The sequence below is a fragment of the Pelobates fuscus genome, chromosome 13, assembly GCF_036172605.1.
Source record: "Pelobates fuscus isolate aPelFus1 chromosome 13, aPelFus1.pri, whole genome shotgun sequence".
Lineage (NCBI taxonomy): Eukaryota > Metazoa > Chordata > Amphibia > Anura > Pelobatidae > Pelobates > Pelobates fuscus.
This window is the reverse complement of record NC_086329.1, coordinates 15,636,218-15,654,323: the sequence shown is the minus strand read 5'-3', so window position 1 is coordinate 15,654,323 and position 18,106 is coordinate 15,636,218. Positions and strand designations below refer to the sequence as shown.

Below are 18,106 nucleotides of genomic sequence, written 5' to 3'. Positions count from 1 at the left end.
GAAGGGATCACTAACCTTTATAATCCTCTAGTAAACAGAATTATTTTTCTGTTTGGAAGCTTTACAAAATATAGAGATACATTTTCATTCCGTCTGTAACTTATACAGGCGATCTAAGGTTGATCACATGATTCTCTCTATCCAATCCCACATATTGAAAAACTGGATCACCAGATAAAGGCGTATTACACTTTCCACAATTCTGCTGAAGTTGAGGTTTAAGTGGAACTAGACGTCTGATATGTGAACTCTCTAAAACAATTAAACGTAACTTTTTTTTTCTGTTCTGGTTTTTTCCCCTCTATTCTAGGGCAGTCACACGGGAAACGCCAATGGATTTAAAATAAGCACATTATTAAAATTGACTGAGACCAAAGCCAACCAAACCCGCATTACGTTGTTGCATCACATTTTAGAGGTAGCATCGCTTCTGTGAGAAATTACTGAAAAGTATATGTCTGACTATTGAATTTTTTTTTTTTTTTTTTAAAACATCTGTTCTTTTAGTGAGGGACAAATAAGATCCCTCCCTAATTTGGTACCTTTATATAATGCAATGCCATATTAACAAAGTAAGGACAATACATTTTACATAGGGAATGATAAATACTATATTTGGAATTTGAGACATTCATGTCATCTGAACGGAATAGCCAAAACTGAAAGAATGTCCATATTTGTGATGAAACAAAAGGTAATGGATATTATCTTAAATGTATTTACTTTTTTTTTCCCCCAAGTATATTTACCAGTAATATTCCATGAATAAACTATAGTTCCCACTAGGTGTCAGTATACCCTTATCAGCTGTAGATAAATTACTCCCCCCAACCATCCATTTTGGAAACTCCCAAAGCCTGGGTCGTTTATTTATTTTTGTTATATTGGTGTGTTTTTTTGTTTTGTTTTTTAGCAGTGTTCTGAAACTGGAACTAGGGTCTTATAAATCTGTTCCAATTTATTAAAGTAGCCTGAAAGTGTCACTTTTTTTTAATTTCTTTTTATATTGTATACACATTTGGCACCTTCACAATTCGTTCATATTTACTAAGAATAAAATAAGAATATACTGCGAGTGTTACGCATCGCTTTCTCCGACACAATTGATGTGATGTAAAAGAACGTCAGAAAAAAAAATTATATTTTCTGGTGCAAAAATAGCGAATATATTATTAAATGGAATGTACAACACACAATATAACAAGCAAACAAACAAACAAAAAAAACAGAAACGTCATCAAAGTAATTAAGAATTTTACTGCATTTCAGGAGATAGAAGGGAATCACACAGATCTACTTCAGCTTCCAAATGATCTTGAAAATGTATCCTTCGCTGCCAGGTAATATTTGCTGCCAGTATTTATCAGCAATGATTGACAAGTCTTTAATGCCTTCTCTCAATATTTGTGATTATATCCTTGTAATCTACATGTCCGTGAAATGTATCTTGTGTAAATTGATCAGTGTTTTTGCTTGTAGCGAAATTTTCCTTTTTTATTTTTTTTTATTTTTTATTATTATTATTTATCTTTTGTATTTTTCGGTTTTGTCTCTTTCCTATAAATGAGAGAGAGAGAGTGTATGTGTGTTTAAATCTACCCTATTACAAATTATTGTCGGTTTGTTTTTCAGCTAATTTAATTTTTTTTAAAAGACGCTAATTTTTAACTATGTATACATTTCTACCTAGCATTAACCTTGAAAATATATATTCCGAAACGAGTGGCAACTTGAAAAAACTAAAAGATCTGCAGAAAAAAATCTCCGTCTCGGACTCTGATATTAAGGCGCAATATGAAAAACCTGTTCAGGTAAGAATGGAGTCTTTAATCTTTTTGTGATTTATATGTATAGTTTACTAAAGAAATCCATGTTATATTTCCGTATTGGCCACTTTTAATAATTTTGGCTTTTTTTTATTTTTATTATTTAAAAAAAAAAAAAAAGCTCAATGAAGTGGTCTGGGTGCCAGGTCCCTCTAGGGTTAAACCTGCCTGATGTTTACATTTGAGGTTAAGCCAGCCGCTAGTGGCTGTCTTCCGGACAGCCACTAGTGGCGCATCTGCAACGCTGAAGGCATTGAATGCCTCCATCACGCAGAGCGTCTTTCCTATGGACACTTTGAATGAGCGCGCGGCACTGCAGCGCATGTGCATTCCGCTCCGCTGACGTCAGACGGGGGAGCTGACGTCAGCGCAGGAGGAGAGGTAAGGGAGCCCGGCAGTGGAAGAAGGTGAGTAACTGAAGGGGTCCCAGGGAGGGGGACCTTGTGGGTGGGGGCACCATCAGGGTACTATAGTGTCAGGAAAACCAATTTGTTTTCCTGACACTATAGTGATCCTTTAATATCTGTGTAGTTTACAAGAAATGATTAATCGGCTGTTGAGATTTTCAACATTCTTCACATTATGCCCCTATGTTGATTTTGCATGCATGTACAATATAACCAATAATTGTAATCCGATATGTTTTTAAATAATGGACTTTCAGGACTGCATCAATGGCCTCAATGAACTGGATAAAGAACTGGAGGAGATTTCAGAGACAAAGAAAAAGCTGGCTGAATATCTATGTGAAGATCACACAAAACTCTCATTAGAAGATACGTTTAGCACCATGAAGGCATTCCGGGACCTGTTCCTGAAAGCAAAAAAGGTCTGCAACTTCTGTATTAAAAAATATCCAATAGAAGATATAAGATGATATCGTAAGGTTCCATCCCCTCCATAGCTGCCCTACCAATGAAACGGGAGTCCTAACAGCTTCACATCTGTATTTCTCAGATTCGACCCTTTATCCAGTCTGTTGACTAGTTATGAGCTGGAATTCCCAGTCCAGATCCCAGGGGGGTGAACTCTGGATCACTGATCCATCATTGTCTCCAAGTATGGCGGCTGCTGTAGATAAAGGCAAAGTAGCAAGATAATCCAATATCTTATTTAGGACATTTTTAGTTTAATAACTTATTATTGATATATCCTTGTGGTGGAGGATTCTGTTGCAGTATTCTTCTCTTGGAATAACTTTAAGGATCATTAAATGTAGGAGAAGATTGCTTAAAGGGGAACTGTCAACTTCCAGTGATGATTGATATTCTCTTTACTTATTTGTGAACTTCAGAAATATGTGTTTTGTGAGGTATAAAAGTTAAATGTAGAAATCCACACCTATTTGTCCTGCAATTGGGAGGCTCCATCTTAGCTCCCTGTCAATCATTTGTATAAACTCCACCCCTTGCACCTGTCAGTCAGCACAGAGAGAAAGCAGACAGAAGAGAGATGAAACAATGTTTCTGGTTTTCCTCTTGCTTGGCAATGTGTGCCATGGCTGCTTCCTGGTTTAAATTTGATTGTGACGTCATTTGCTAAATCTTTAATGCACAATTTAAAACAAAACAAAGAATGTCGTTGGAAAAGGAAATAGCATAAGTTATAGGTGATACATTTCATAGAAGGGACCATGCCCAGTGAACAATTGATACTATTTTACTTTAACAACCATTTTTGTGTTCTCCAGCAGAAGTATGCATTTCCCCCCTCCCTTTCTCTGAACAGCAGAAAATACTTTTGGCTGGAGATTCTGTTCACTCGAGTATTCGAGAGTCATTTTGGAATTTAATCATTTAGGCGCAAAATATGTTGAATTGGGGAGAAAAAAAAAATCTCAAAGCCTACTGCTTGCCCAAACTAGTTATTCTGAGCCATAATGTATAATGCAGCAGTCGATTCCTGACAATTTCAAGTTTAGGGAATAATGTGAACTGTCTCCTCTCCCCCACGCCCCCCACCCTTAGGAAAATAAAGACAGAAAAGATCAAGCCGTTAAGGCTGAAAAACGAAAAAAGCAATTGGCAGACGACGAAGCGAAGCGACAAAAAGGCGACAATGGAAAAATAAGTATGTTTACTGAGCATGTGTGCGTGAATGAATGTCTGGTAACGTGTGTCCTCTTTATATTATTAATTAAAGTGAGAATTGTATCCCACAATTCCTTATAAAGCATTATTAGAAAAAATAGGGGGAAAACCCCCAAAAAACACCGAAACATAACAGATTTATCACCAGCTGAGGAAACTAACAAAGTAGAGAGATTTTTTTTTGTTTATTTTTATTGGGTAGGGGGGGTGAAGATTTGATTTGGATTTTTTGTTTTTTTGGGGGGCGGGGGGTTTCGTTAAACTGCTCAAATTACTTGACATAGAAAAGTACTACAGTTAGCTAATTTTATAATAATAATAAAGTGCCCATTGCAGCTCTTCAGACCCGAACAGATGTTTATCTAATGCTCGTGGAGATCTGGTGGATTTATGTTTAATAGCTTATACTTGAAACATATCGGCCGTTTTACCAGCGATCACGTCTCCCACAAAAAGTGTAGCTGGAAGTTGCGAATATCTTTTAACGTGTGATGTTCCTCATTAACTATTTCTCTCCAATGTGTCATTAAGTAACTTCTCCCACTTTTATCCTTCGTTTTCCAGTCCGTAAAGGAGCAGCGGCAAAGGTGGAAGAAGGGTGCATTATTGATGCTTTGTTGGCGGATATCAAGAAAGGGTTTCAGCTGCGCAAAACTGCAAAGACTAAGACTGATGCAGAATCTGGGCCTAAAAATTCCAGCAGTGAGTTAAACACTATAGGTATCAGAGGTTTCGGCATGAGAAAGGTTGTGTCGCCAGTCCGCATGCGGCTTTCAAATTCTTTTTTGAACATGGACTAGAAATTCTGTCTGACCATCAGCTGGACTCTCTGCATCCTAACCTGCATGTGCTTATAGCTAACACTGTGTAATGCGATGTGCATGACCCGCATGCGTTTAAAACTATGTAGAATCTCACTCCTTTTGTAACTGCATACTGAGAGTTGTTCATTTGCAATAATATAGTTTTGCATTGTAAAAAAAAAAAAATGTATTGGGGTAAATTGCATATTGGGGATCCTAAAACGAATATTTATTTTGTAAACTGTAGTTTGGGGTTTTCATTAACAATTTAGCATTGCTGATTCATTTAGAGATGTAATTTAGCCTCTGTGTTGTGGGATAAAATAATTTATTGGACAGGACAGATTTTCCCATGCAATCTAAGGAATAAAAGTTTTTGGTACCTGTTGATTCTTGTATGTTGTCGCTTTAATTTTTTTTTTCTTATTTTTTCTATTTTTTTTTTTTGCATTAATAATATTGTGAATGAACACAACAATGTATTCTTGACTGTAATGGACCGTTGCATGCCAAAAATAAATATTTTTTTCCTATTCTGCAAATCTGTGTTCAGCTTGTTAAGTGGCTTGCCAAATCGAACTGCATGACTAACATTCAACCTCTCACTAACTAAATATGTCCTGTGTTTCTGTGAGTCTCGTCTGTCTCATGACCGTAGCACTCTAAAAATTGTGATTTCATTTTTTTTTTTTTTTCAAGGCAAAACTGTACAAATGGTGGAAGACTCCAAAAAAGTGTCTGACGTAAATGACAATGTAGTAACCAACGAGAAAAGTTGTTCAAATCCTTCTCTTTTGAATGACCAACCTAAAATCAAAGAGGATAGCCCACCAATTCTGAACTCAATTAGTAAAGTAGATGTAGAAGCACAGTCAAGCCAATCTTGTCAAAATGATAATCCTCGCATTGAAGGCATTGTTGAGAAACCACTTCTTGTTACCCCTGTTGTATTGAATGCTACCCTAAAAGTCAATGTAGAAGATGTGGAAACCACACAGGAGAAGAGATGTCCAGCTGATTCTAACAGTATTTTGAATAGCAAATCACCAAATATTGAGATCTCTGAAAACCAAGGACAATCAAATGGAAATGATGAAAAGGTGCCTAAAAACATACAGAATGTAAATGAAATAAATAAAAATTCAGAAAAGTTAAAGGAATCTCCAGATCCAGAAAATAATACATTTTGCAGAGCAGCAATGGAAAGTTCAAAGGATGAACCTCCTCCAACAACTCAAAAAAATGGGTTAGGAGGTTTACCTCCAGACCTAGCAAATTCTCTGGTTGACGGCACTCAACTAATCATGGCAAATGATCCGGTAGATAGTTTGCCCCAACCTCAGACAAATGATCAGGTAGATAGTTTGCCCCAGCCTCAGACAAATGTCCTGGTTGATAGTTTGCCCCAGCCTCAGACAAATGTTCTGGTTGATCGCTCATCCCCAAATATTTCAAACACACCTCAGGCGAATGATACGGTTAATAACTTGCTTCCAGTTCACACAAATGATACCGTTGATGGCTTGCCAACAGCTCAGGCAGATGTTCCAATTGATGACTTACCCCCAGCCGTGTCAAATATATTGGAGGAAAGTTCACCAACTGTGGTTAACGAGGATACCCTAAATAACTCTACGAGCTCCACCCTATCGCCCATTTCAGATCAAAAAGGGAAAAGAGGCTCTTCAAAAAGGAGAAAGAAAAGGCATTCCAAAACTGGAGAAGGTAATTTTATTTATTTTTGTTTCCTCTGCAACGGCTTTCCATTTATTTCTCCTAATATTAACAGGTATATGTTTCAGTATGGTAATCGGCAATGTATCACCTCCACCTAACCTAAAACCATGACTCTAAAACTTTGCACAATCTAGGCGCATGTCTTCTCAGTTATGCACACGCTCCGTGCTAATTTCACATGTCCGAATTTCACTGGTGAAAAACTGGTGGAAAAAAAAGGGTTATTGACTGAAGTGAGAATACAAATTTAAGGTCCAAATAGCCAACCTGCAAAAGGTCTTTAAGTCCACTTTGCTTTCAGTTTGGCTGCACTGGCCCAACATCTGAAATTCAGTTTATTTTGGTAAATAACCCTACCACTGTCGATGTTTTATTTACATAATGCTTTAAAATGTCAGAGACCTTTTAAAATTTGAAATGCTTTTTAAGTAAACATTAATCTAGGTATTGAGGATATTTTTCCATTAACCTATGAATCCAAATACAATTACTGTGTATCAAAGTCAAACTTCCCAGAATACCTTGGCCCATACACATTATTATGACTTAATATCTCAAGCTTCTCTGCGGGTTTCTCCTGTTTGGTTCCCCGCTGAACAGAGCTGCAGAGATTGTGTTTGGTCAGCAGGGCGTGAACTACACACCTAATGTGAAGCATCGCTCTAAACTTAATGTGTTACTCCAAGCACCATCACCACTTAAGTGATTTGAAGTGGTTATGGTGCCTGGAGTCTGTATATGCAGCATTCAGCTTTGAGTTCTGCGCTGGCTAATGCCAATTTTGTGCATTTGTTTTGTTAGCACAGTGTGTCATTTGTTGTCTGAGAGCAGTTCTAGTTTCTTTACAAACCCCTAAGATAATTCCATGTGGCCTTATTATCCATATCAACCTTTCCATTTAGCTTATATTTAAAGTAATCTTGTATTTTCTTACCCTCTAACCTTCCTAAGCCGTGTGTAACCGTTGTGCACAGCATTGTTACATTAGTGTTTTCTTTCTTTAAAAACAGAGGTTGAAATTGAACCTGAAACACACAAAACAAAAAGTTGTGTGGTACAGTGAGGTATGTAAATAAAACAGGATTTACGTTCACTAACAGACCCCCTGAAATTATTATTTTCCAATACTAATTCAATCCTTAACACTAGAATGTCTAATCTGCATCTTCCTTAATCCTTACTGCATCTTGCCTTATCAATCAGACCTGTCCCAATTGGCCTTTTTCATTACTTTTTAAATGGTTTGCTTCAAGAGTGGAACTACTTTTTACTGGGACAAATGCATGTTGCCTTTGGGTCACCCAAAATGTAACGCTTGTTCAGAAAGATTAGAAATGTTAACCTCGATGTATTTTTGTTAAATGTATGGAATACGCATATTCTATTGCAGGACACAGACATTATGGGTTTCCTGGAGATACAGATGTAACACTAGTCACCCAGACCGCTTTAGCTCATTGAAGTGGTTGTTGTGCACTGCTCTTTGAACATTGCAATTTTTATTTAACTTAATTCTATTAAGGAAAGGGAGGTGTACAGAAGGTAACGTGTAGTCCCGAAATGACCATTGTTATTTTCAGTCATCCGGAACCAGCACGGCAAAGTTATTCAATGTGTGAATGGGCTACGACACAGTGCTCAAAAAGTCGGTAGCTCAGAAATCCCTACTGCTTTAATCTGTATGTAGGAATTCTTGCAGAAATATAAGGCAAAACAAGCACATTTTCTAACTTTTATAGCCCTATTAGAATTCCCTATGTGATTTCATAGTCACTTTTAATATTTCCTTCGGTCTGATAATCATTTATCACCCTTTCGCCCCATTTTTGGACTCCAGAAGGAAAAAATGGTGCCCTGGGCAGTTGGTAAAATCAGCCTAAGAAGATTAAAAAGTGATTAAAAGTTAGGGAAGCTACGAAATGTCTCAGTAATGAACAGTTCCACTGTGCCTCCTCAGCAATAATGAGTTTATTTACAGTATAAACTCATAAGCCTTCTCCACACTGATTATTTCTGTCTTCTGGAATTTGGAATCTTATGTTATCATTATTACAGTTTAGTTTCATACCATGTGTGTGCAATTTAACAACTAGTCTAATAAAATGCAAGAAATGTACTTTTTTTCTTTCTTTTTTATATCATGGGCTAAAGCGAGGAAATGAACGAGAGTAGCAACAAACTGTTCTGCAATTGAGAATATATGCTGAATTTGTGTAAATATGTCTTCCCGTCTTGGATGTCATTAACATGCCTTTAGGGTAAACTGCGTAATTGATCAGAAATGTAATAAGCCGTCTCACTATTAAAATAAGTGGTGCTTTGAGGTGAGGGTAAGGAGGTAAGGCTACACACAAGTTCCCAGCTCTGACCAAAGGGAATTCAATCGGAGTTCAGATACCAAATCTCCGAAAAATCAAAATTCAACACCTGCCAAGCTCTTGGCTCCGACCAGAAGAGTTACAATTAAACAACAATATTTTTTGTACTGTTCCAGAAGCTTACACTCACTCCTTTGCAACATGCGCAATCAAATTTTACAAATTAGCATTTGTTTCCCCCAAGCAAGAACTAAGTTAAGTCAAGTGGCCGTGAATTTCTTGTAGTTGTTGAATGAGGATCAAACTAAGACGTTTGGTGTTCCCAAACTCATTGCATGCTCGGAATACACTCTGAGCTAATCTCTGCAGCAAGGAAACCTGAAGATGAGCTTTTAGTTTCTTGTATTAAAAAATAGGTGTTACAGGGTCATATCCCAACTTGCAGGAATGGTTAAACCCATAAACAGATGTACTAGAATAACGTATTACCGGGCCTTAGAGTGGCTGGGCTGAATGTCAGAAATAGAAAATGGTAATAGCGTGATCCGTAAGCTTGGATGGCCCAGATGTTGTTCTGCCTTAAGTAACAATCTTGAGAAATAACTTTATTGCGGGCATCATAAAATTAATGATCCCTGAAAATAATGAAAATAAAACTTAATGCACCATCACCACTAAGGATAAAAAGCTGGGGGTGGAAGGGACGATATAATCTGTGGAAATATCCCAGATCAAAATGTAGAAATGCTAGTGGAGTCTGAAGGGAAATAAGCCTGCATAAAAATTGCTGTATAAATGTCTCTAAATGTGGAGGCTCAATGTCACAGCAGCAGGGTAAACCCAAGGCTCCAAAAAGGAGAGAGAATCTTTGATAGCAACTTATTATAATTAAATAAATGAATGTGAAAACAGTATTCATGGGATAACAAGTGTATCCCTACCACTTCATACAGTAAGCTATTGCACAATGTAATGGATCTATCTGTAGAGATCCTACTATGTATGCAGAGCTTTGTAGGAATAATAGCTTATATGGTAGCTGTGGAAGAAAACAGATACTATTCTAAAAGCACTCTGCTGGCTGGTTCTAACACTTGATAAAGTTGGCAAGTGTATCATACACTGGATGCAGTTGTAGAGAACCTGCTGTGTATGCAGGGCTTTGTAGAAATATCAACTCACAATGTTGCTGTAAAAGAAAAAACGATTCTACTCTGGAAGCATTCTACTGACTAGTTCTAACAACAGTTAGATACCAATAGTACCCATTCCCCCTAACCAAAGAATCACATCAAACGTGCATAGTCTAAAAGCAAATAGCGGACCTAACGTACGTTTCGGCGCTGCCAAAGCGCCTTTGTCAAAGGTAAACCAGGTACTGAAACAGTTGGCGTTTAAGTACGCCCTGTGAACGATCCAGCGACCAATCATAGTAAGAGGTGTGTCCCATCTACGCCCGCCAAGCCGGCACGCTGTGCGAGCTGTCAATCAGCATTAGGTCCGCCCACGTGGGTGTAGACGGGGCGGGACCTGTGAGCGGCGAGAAAATCGCCTGGCTGATCTGTCCGCAAGAACAGTGTTATACTTGGGGGATAACACTGCGACCCATCTTGCATAGATACGATCTTTTATACTTCCCTATCCCTGGTGGAATCATAGTGACCTATGTTATACCCACTATTATGTGTAGGGAAGTGAATTCGATCTCACAAGCGGTATAGTGATGTGTACATATCATGTCACTGTGTCTGGGGAACCCACAGGAAGTACATGAGTAAAACTAATATCAACTATACTCAGTGAGTAACCATATATGCAGGTGGATGATGCGGAGACTAAACCGGAATTAAAGGCGCAAAGCCCTATTTTGTGTTGTGGACCCCTAGAGATAGAGCTGTACATAGTTCTTCCGGTATGAAATTTAATTTATGGTAGAAACTGATCCCACTGGAGAAGGTAAGTATCGAAAGGTCTGAGAGGAAGTCTCTGTGATCTAGATCTAACCATGAATGGTTTGTTGTATAAGGTCACTTCAGTCTAAACTTACTTAGAGAAAAGAGATATCCAAATGTGGAGCTCTGTCTATGTATGGTCTATGAATATATTTTGCTGCTGGTTGGTTAAAGAGTACCTGGTTATGTGAGGATTATTATATACAAAAATAATAAGTGAAATAAATTGTGAAAGAGAGACATAAGTAAAGAACGCTTCAACACATTAACTATATACATATCTACAGGTATAGAACATCATGTGTCTATGAAAGGAGTAAAGGTAAAGCCCTCATTCAGATCTTTGAATGTCAGAAATGTAAAGACAAAGTCAGTAATATAGAAATATGGAGAAACGGAATAACAAGCCAGGTCAGGATACCAGAAATACACAAAGTCCCAATACAAGCCAAGGTCAATATCAGAATATAACTAGAGAGGTTTACTATGACTTGTATCAAGCCAGAAACCATGATAGGGCAAGGAATAAGGGCCCAAGTTAGCATTATGTAAGCTAACAATGTTTCTGATTGGTCCACGTCCTCTCTGCAACTCCAAAATGAATGATAATGGAATATCGTGGTCACTTTAAGGGTGGGCAGCATTTGAATTTATCACAGAATTTGAATTTATAAAAGACGCCCTATTTGAATGGGCAGTGTCTAATAATATGCATGGAAGAAAACAGGTAAAAGGATTTTTTCCCGTGGGAACCAGCAGAGGGAGCTGCTTGCTTGGGCTGAAGGTAAAGTATGTAGTATCCAACGTGGGTAGCAGCGTGGGCGCCAGTATCAGGTAAGTACATCTCAATAGGGACTTCATGAGAGATTTAAGCTGCTTGGTAAATGACAAACCTGCCCAACTGGGAAGAAATAAAATATACACCTATTCACCAAATATGCTGCGGTTCTAGAGCAGACGAGCTGAAAATAACGGACACGAACAAGCCTACAGCCTGCTTCCTCAGATCCGTTACAATTATTTGACTTTATTTCATGTTCCTCTAACAAAAAAAGACTGGTTCCTTTTCTAAAACCAAAGTAGGATTAGATAGCAACATGATCTGCTGTCGTCTTCACGGAACAGCTGAAACTAAATGTCATGGCAAATGTCGTATATGCACCAGCAATAATTGTCGAGCATATTCGCTCACACAGAAACGTCTGACTGAGATATACGATCACACACAGTGCAGGGTGATATCACGGAGTCCGTGTTCCGTTTGTGTCATCCCATGATCATTTCAACGTTAGAAATTGAATTATACTTGAATAGCGAATTGCACCTTTATAAACTAGTTACTTTTTTTTTTATACATCTGCTTGTAAGCTAGTTTGAGCAGGACCTTTGTCACCTCTTCTCTCTGTTATATTCTGTATTTAGAATACCTGGTCTGGGATATAGAAACATAGAATGGGACGGCAGATAAGACCCATTCGGCCCATCTAGTCTGCCCAATTTTCTAAATACTTTCATTAGTCCCTGGCCTTATCTTATAGTTAGGATAGTCTTATGTCCATCCCACGCATGCTTAAACTCCTTTACTGTGTTAATCTCTACCACTTCAGCTGGAAGGCTATTCCATGCATCCACTACCCTGTCAGTAAAGTAATACTTCCTGATATTATTTTTAAACCTTTGCCCCTTTAATTTAAGACTATGTCCTCTTGTTGTGGTAGTTTTTCTTCTTTTAAATATAGTCTCCTCCTTTACTGTGTTGATTCCCTTTATGTATTTAAATGTTTCTATCATATCCCCCCTGTCTTGTATTTCCTCCAAGCTATACATGTTAAGATCCTTTAACCTTTCCTGGTAAGTTTTATCCCCATTCTATAATTATAAAGCGCTGCAGAATATGTCGCCATAAAACTGCTAATAATTAATCTGCTTTAAAAACCAGCATGTCCACAGGAACAGGTAGGTATTTTATGACCAATTATTTGCAGCCCAAAGCAATAACTGGTTTTCACATGTGGAAGTTAAAATAAAATTGCTATTAACATAGTAGTATATAAAACATGTTGCGTATCGGCTTGGTTTTTTTTTTGTCTGTAAAAAACGTGTTCTGGGTCCTAAATTTTCCTACCAACACATTCATCTTATGTTATTATTTTTTTCCCTCCCAGGCTGAATTAGTGGCACTGTCTATGCATAATATTGAAAGGCAATTCTGTGCCATTATTTTTCCTGACGTTTTATTACACCACAGTCGGTCTGGAGCAACTGGAAAATTGTGGCAATGTATAAAGGGTGACATAATGCTTTAATACTTAGGAAACTAGTGTAGTTGGAAAATGATCTTGAAAATAGGGGCGGAACAGGACAGTTTTGATTTATATCTAGTGACAAGTTGGATCCACTTAGATTATTAATACCAGGGCTAATTCACTTCAAAATTGACATTTTTTGTTTGTATGTCCTATTGGACATTGCTTGCTATCATTTTAAATCCTTTTTAAACACCATTCATTGTCCGTCAGCTGTTTTAGACTATACTACTTTAAATATTCTTACAGCCGATGGAAATGTGTAAACCAATATTGGAAAAAAATTATTTTTTACAGCAGAGAGTGTATATTATTGTTCAAGAGCGCAAGAGCGCGTTCAAGAGCGCAAGAGCGCGTTCAAGAGCGCTGTCTGCAAAGCAGGTATAGCTGCCCTAAGCAACTCCAGCTTTTCTTGAGCAAAAGATTCCAAATAATGTATCAATTCTAGAGACGATTGCTCCCTACAGTTTGGGTTACAGAAGGCATGTCGTTTTGATGAACATCACTTTCACTTCCTACACTTGGCAAAGTTTAATTCTACCCAGACAAAGTCATAGCATTCAGGGAGACCCGCATTTTAACTGTGTTCCATTTAAATTTAGCAGATAAATTGGAGTACTAGGTGGGAATTGTTTATTAGATACACCCTCTAGCAGGTAAGCTCATTGAGCGCCCCTCTGTTTCTGTGCGTCCAACTCGTCTGGTTACAATTACATGTCTGTTAGCCCACCCATTGTACAGCGCTGCGGAATTTGTTGGTGCTTTATAAATAATAATAATAATTAGATCATCGAGCAAACGCAGGTTTCCTGGGGTTGACCGAGATCTAGGAAGTTGGGGGTCACGTTGGAAATAAATCTCCCCCCCCCACGCACGTGTTGGGATTCAAGTTCTGGTGGGGCAATTCAAAGGAAGTAAAAATAACTCTTTGATTTCTTAGTAAGATGACCCCTCTTGCTGGCTTCTTCTACGATTATTAACATAATGTTACTTGTCTAATTTTGCTCCCTTTTTATTTTTTTATTTTTTTTGTTATAGGTTTCAGAGAAAAGATGAAGAACAAGCAATGAAGTCGACAGCAAATATATCTATTGAGATTTTTTTTTTTTTCAATAATCTGCCTTTTTGCTTATCTCGCCCTTGTGCTGGTCACAATAATTTATAAAATCAGTCCCCTAATTGGAACGGTTTTACTATCAATTGCATGTCTATGGGCCTTGCTGCTTCTATATTAATTACTTGTTTTTCCATGGAAAAGCTGAAATGTATTTTACTGCACTTTAGAGGCAAATAGCTATATCATTGATCGTATTATTAATATGGATATTATACTGAATAGATACGTACGTACACGGAGAGAAAAAAAAAGAAAGAAAAAAAAAACATTTATAAGCCTGCTAATTTTTAACCAGAGTTTTTTAAACAATGACGCCAGCCTCAAGGCATAGCTACTTGCTTTAAATGAAATATGTAAACTGTGCTCGCGGTAAGTAAAATAGATACAGTGTGCTAAGCAAGCAAGCAAATAACTGGAGAAAGAAGTAATTTAAACTAGGTTACTCACAATTCTTGGTAGTCCAAAGTGAAATTCAAACGTAAGGCTAACATAGCCAAACTAGAAACGTTCGGTTATGCGTCTTGTTCTGGTCCTTTGGCCTTCAATTGGAAATTCATTTTGACTTCCTGACCATTTTCACTCTAGTGAATAACCCTGAAAGACTCAGACGTTGACGTGTAATACTGCCTAGGATGCAGATTGATAAAAGCCTAATTGCATATGAGATCTTAAATGAACATTAAAAAAAAAACAGGGAGGAAATAGTGTAGTAACTAAATTTTGTGCCAGAAAAAGGAGAAAACACAAGGTACTCGGACTTAGCTGGTGGCCCTCAAGCATTGTGGGGATTTCAAGCACTGACTGTATTTTAGTGAGAGAGATTAACGACTAAAATAGGTATTAAGAAAGATGATACATATTGGGTATTTCCCGTCACTAATGAGGCAGATGTTGTGATTAGTTAACAACTTGTTTGCTAAATTTAGGGCAAATAGGAGCAGAAAAACTATATCCTACGGTGGAAGTTTAATTTCAACTCAACCAAACTACATTTTGCAACCTTGTTAGCTCAAGATTTAGTCAATTTAAACCACAAACAAAAGACCTCTCGGCATCTCGTTTTGGAACATATACAAGCTTCTTTGACCTTAGTAGGATCTATCAACCGAAGACATCACCTTTTTGTGACAATGTTTACTTTATGTCACCCTCTAGTCCATTTTACGTAATGATATGGCAATATTATTCTCATCCTGAACACACTTATACGTCATTTCATTCTTGTAGCCGTTGAAATTTAATTTTGATGTAAGAACAATGGTACAAATGTTATTCTATAGATAACTAATTGCCAGAAGACTAAAGAAAACACATTTGTAGTATGGATCCCTTATAAACATCTAGAAAACACTACAGTTTTATTTTTATTTTTTTATTTTTTTATTTTTTTAGAAACTACAATAAATTAAGGCACTAAACAGTCAAAAGAAATTAAAACAATAAGAGATTAAAAGCAAACTAAAATATCCCTATATAATAAGGTATTAATCGTAAAAGTGAAATAGTTATGTGCATTCATCATTAACCCCTTAAGGACACGTGACATGTGTGCCATGTCATGATTCCCTTTTATTCCAGAAGTTTGGTCCTTAAGGGGTTAAGGTGCAAATATTTCTATATGTAGATATAAGCAACGTAGTGTACTCAGACCTAATGGCTTTATCTTCGAAATATGACTAAAGATAAATGTTTTGGATAAAATAAAGGACACCGTCCTGGCTTAGGTGGTAAAATAAACAAACAAAATTAAAAGTAAAAAAACAAAAAAAACACCAGGCTGGTTTTAGTTCAGAACACCAGGCTGGTTTTAGAGTTGGCTTTGATTTCATTTCTTCGGTATGGGGAATAGGTACTAGTCAGACAGACTGCAGTTCGTGGACTTGGACATTCCATATTTGATACATACCAAATACACACATACACATACACACACACACACACAAAAAGCAACAACAACAACAAAAAAACATTGTGGATATACTGTGTGTAATAATATATAACATGCAACAAATACACCAAATATAACTGAGTATTGCTGTACCTTATCCACTAAATGTAAAAGTGCAGGTTGTATAATTTAATTGGGCAAAGCACAGTATATTTAATATGTTTTGGTGTTTTTTTTTTCTTCACATCTGGACTGACCTATTTTTATCATATTTGCCAAACTGAAAATGTTTATGTGACAGGCTTGCAATACAAAGTGCAATCCGCATGTCCATTATTCACAAATCCAAGTGTAGACAACACATAATGAATATATGTATGTATAAAACAAAAAACAAAAACAAAAAGCATAGTATCTATTGTCTTAATTCCTTTGCGTGCTGACAGATTGAGAATGTATTTTGCACCACTGAGGCACAAAAAAAAGGTTATCCATCAAATTCAGAGCATTATTTCTGATTTGCATTGGTGATGCAATATTGAACACTTGTATGTAAATAATGATATTTGGGGGGTTTGCTAAGTGCAGAATACTTTCTTAATAAATTATTTTATTTCGAGAAAAAAAAAGTTTTTGGTTTTCATTTAAATAAACTATGAACTAAAACCCTGCATTAATTAGACGTAAAGTATTATGAATGGTTTAACTCTTACCTTGCTGAGTTAGATGCTCACAGAACTTACAGTACGAGTTGATCTTACAAAGCAGAAGTTCATACTTCCTTGTTAACATGCCAGGTTTAAGCTGTATTCACAGGGGAGAGTGCCAGCGGACTGTTGGTCAATAAATAATGTCTTAACCTGGTATGAGTTGGTATCATACTGGGGATGTGCACTATAGTGGTTATGGAGCCCAGTGTGTATTGTTACATTATGGTGAGTAAATGGTGAGAACCGCACTCAATCCCAACGGCCAAGGGTGCTCCAGAGCAGGACCAGCAATCCCAGAACAAGCTTGAAAAAGACCTTTCCGGTCGAAACGTTGCGTTGCATGCTGCCACAATAAAACTGCCTACGGCTTGAAATTGGAGTGCCTGTGAGTTTTTCTTCTTTGTTACATTATGGTGTCCATTAAGCCACTCATCTGAGAGCCATATGCCAAGAAAGGTATTGAACTCGTAAGAGTTAAAGGGTTACTCCCATGATTTGAAGTGGTTATGGTGCCTCTAGTCTATATGTAAAGTTTTTCATTTTGAAGCACTGCACATAGAGAGATTAACTCCACTGCTGCCAGACAGCGTCATAGGGTGCCACCACGCAGCCCGTAAACACAGTTTCGGGCTGGCAAATCTCAAATGACAGTCACTGTGTGAGACCAGTCGGCTGACACTCTCAGTCAATACATGTCGATTGTCACAGGTTCTGGAGATCTGCAGAAGCCAGCAGCATGTAACTGCACCACAGTGGAGCATTGTAGCCCAGCAGTGACCAAAGTAAGGGGGGAAGTGCCTGTCCCGTCAGTGGGGAATTGGGCCAGGCTACTCCTGGCATCATAACCACTACAGCGGGCTGTGATACAGTGGCAAAACTAAAGAAGACAGGGCCCTGGTGCAAGAATTTTTTGGGATCCCCTCCATCAGAAAGATGGTCAAAAGATAGATTCCCACCTGTCTTATAACTCTCACAATGCTTTGCCAGCTGGGGATCTACCATTAGCCCACCCTTGCAGGGGTTTAATTAGCACTCCGTAGTGTTCATGTGTTTGAATGTAAGCATTTTTGTTGTGTGCAGTATGTGTGCTTGTGAATGTAGGCGTGAATTTGTGTGTAGTGTTGTGTGTTTTTATGTACTGTTGTAATAATATTGTAAAAGATACACAGTGACGCCAAAGCAAATACGCACACACTCACTAATACACATACAGAGACACAGAATGACACATTCAGATTACACAGACACACATACAGTAACACATACAGACACATATACACATACACACAAACCTACATACAGATACACACAAACACACATATAGATACACACAAACATGCAAAATATAATTTTTTTTAG

At 37.5% G+C, this 18,106-nt stretch overlaps 1 protein-coding gene across 3 annotated transcripts in view; it reads left to right on the top strand.

Moving 5' to 3' along the window:
• Positions 1–15,438, top strand: part of INF2 (inverted formin 2) — a 71,861-nt gene extending 56,423 nt beyond the window's left edge. For 2 of the 3 annotated variants that reach the window (XM_063439960.1, XM_063439962.1), the window contains exons 15-23: positions 311–418; positions 1,270–1,340; positions 1,691–1,811; positions 2,491–2,655; positions 3,794–3,896; positions 4,481–4,618; positions 5,419–6,444; positions 7,467–7,520; positions 14,071–15,438. In XM_063439960.1, coding sequence (XP_063296030.1) covers positions 311–418; positions 1,270–1,340; positions 1,691–1,811; positions 2,491–2,655; positions 3,794–3,896; positions 4,481–4,618; positions 5,419–6,444; positions 7,467–7,519 — 1,785 coding nt within the window. In that variant the 3' untranslated portion in view covers position 7,520; positions 14,071–15,438. The remainder of the gene's footprint in view (positions 1–310; positions 419–1,269; positions 1,341–1,690; positions 1,812–2,490; positions 2,656–3,793; positions 3,897–4,480; positions 4,619–5,418; positions 6,445–7,466; positions 7,521–14,070) is intronic. The other variant, XM_063439961.1, reaches the window with a different exon arrangement.
• The last annotated feature ends 2,668 nt before the right edge of the window (positions 15,439–18,106 follow it).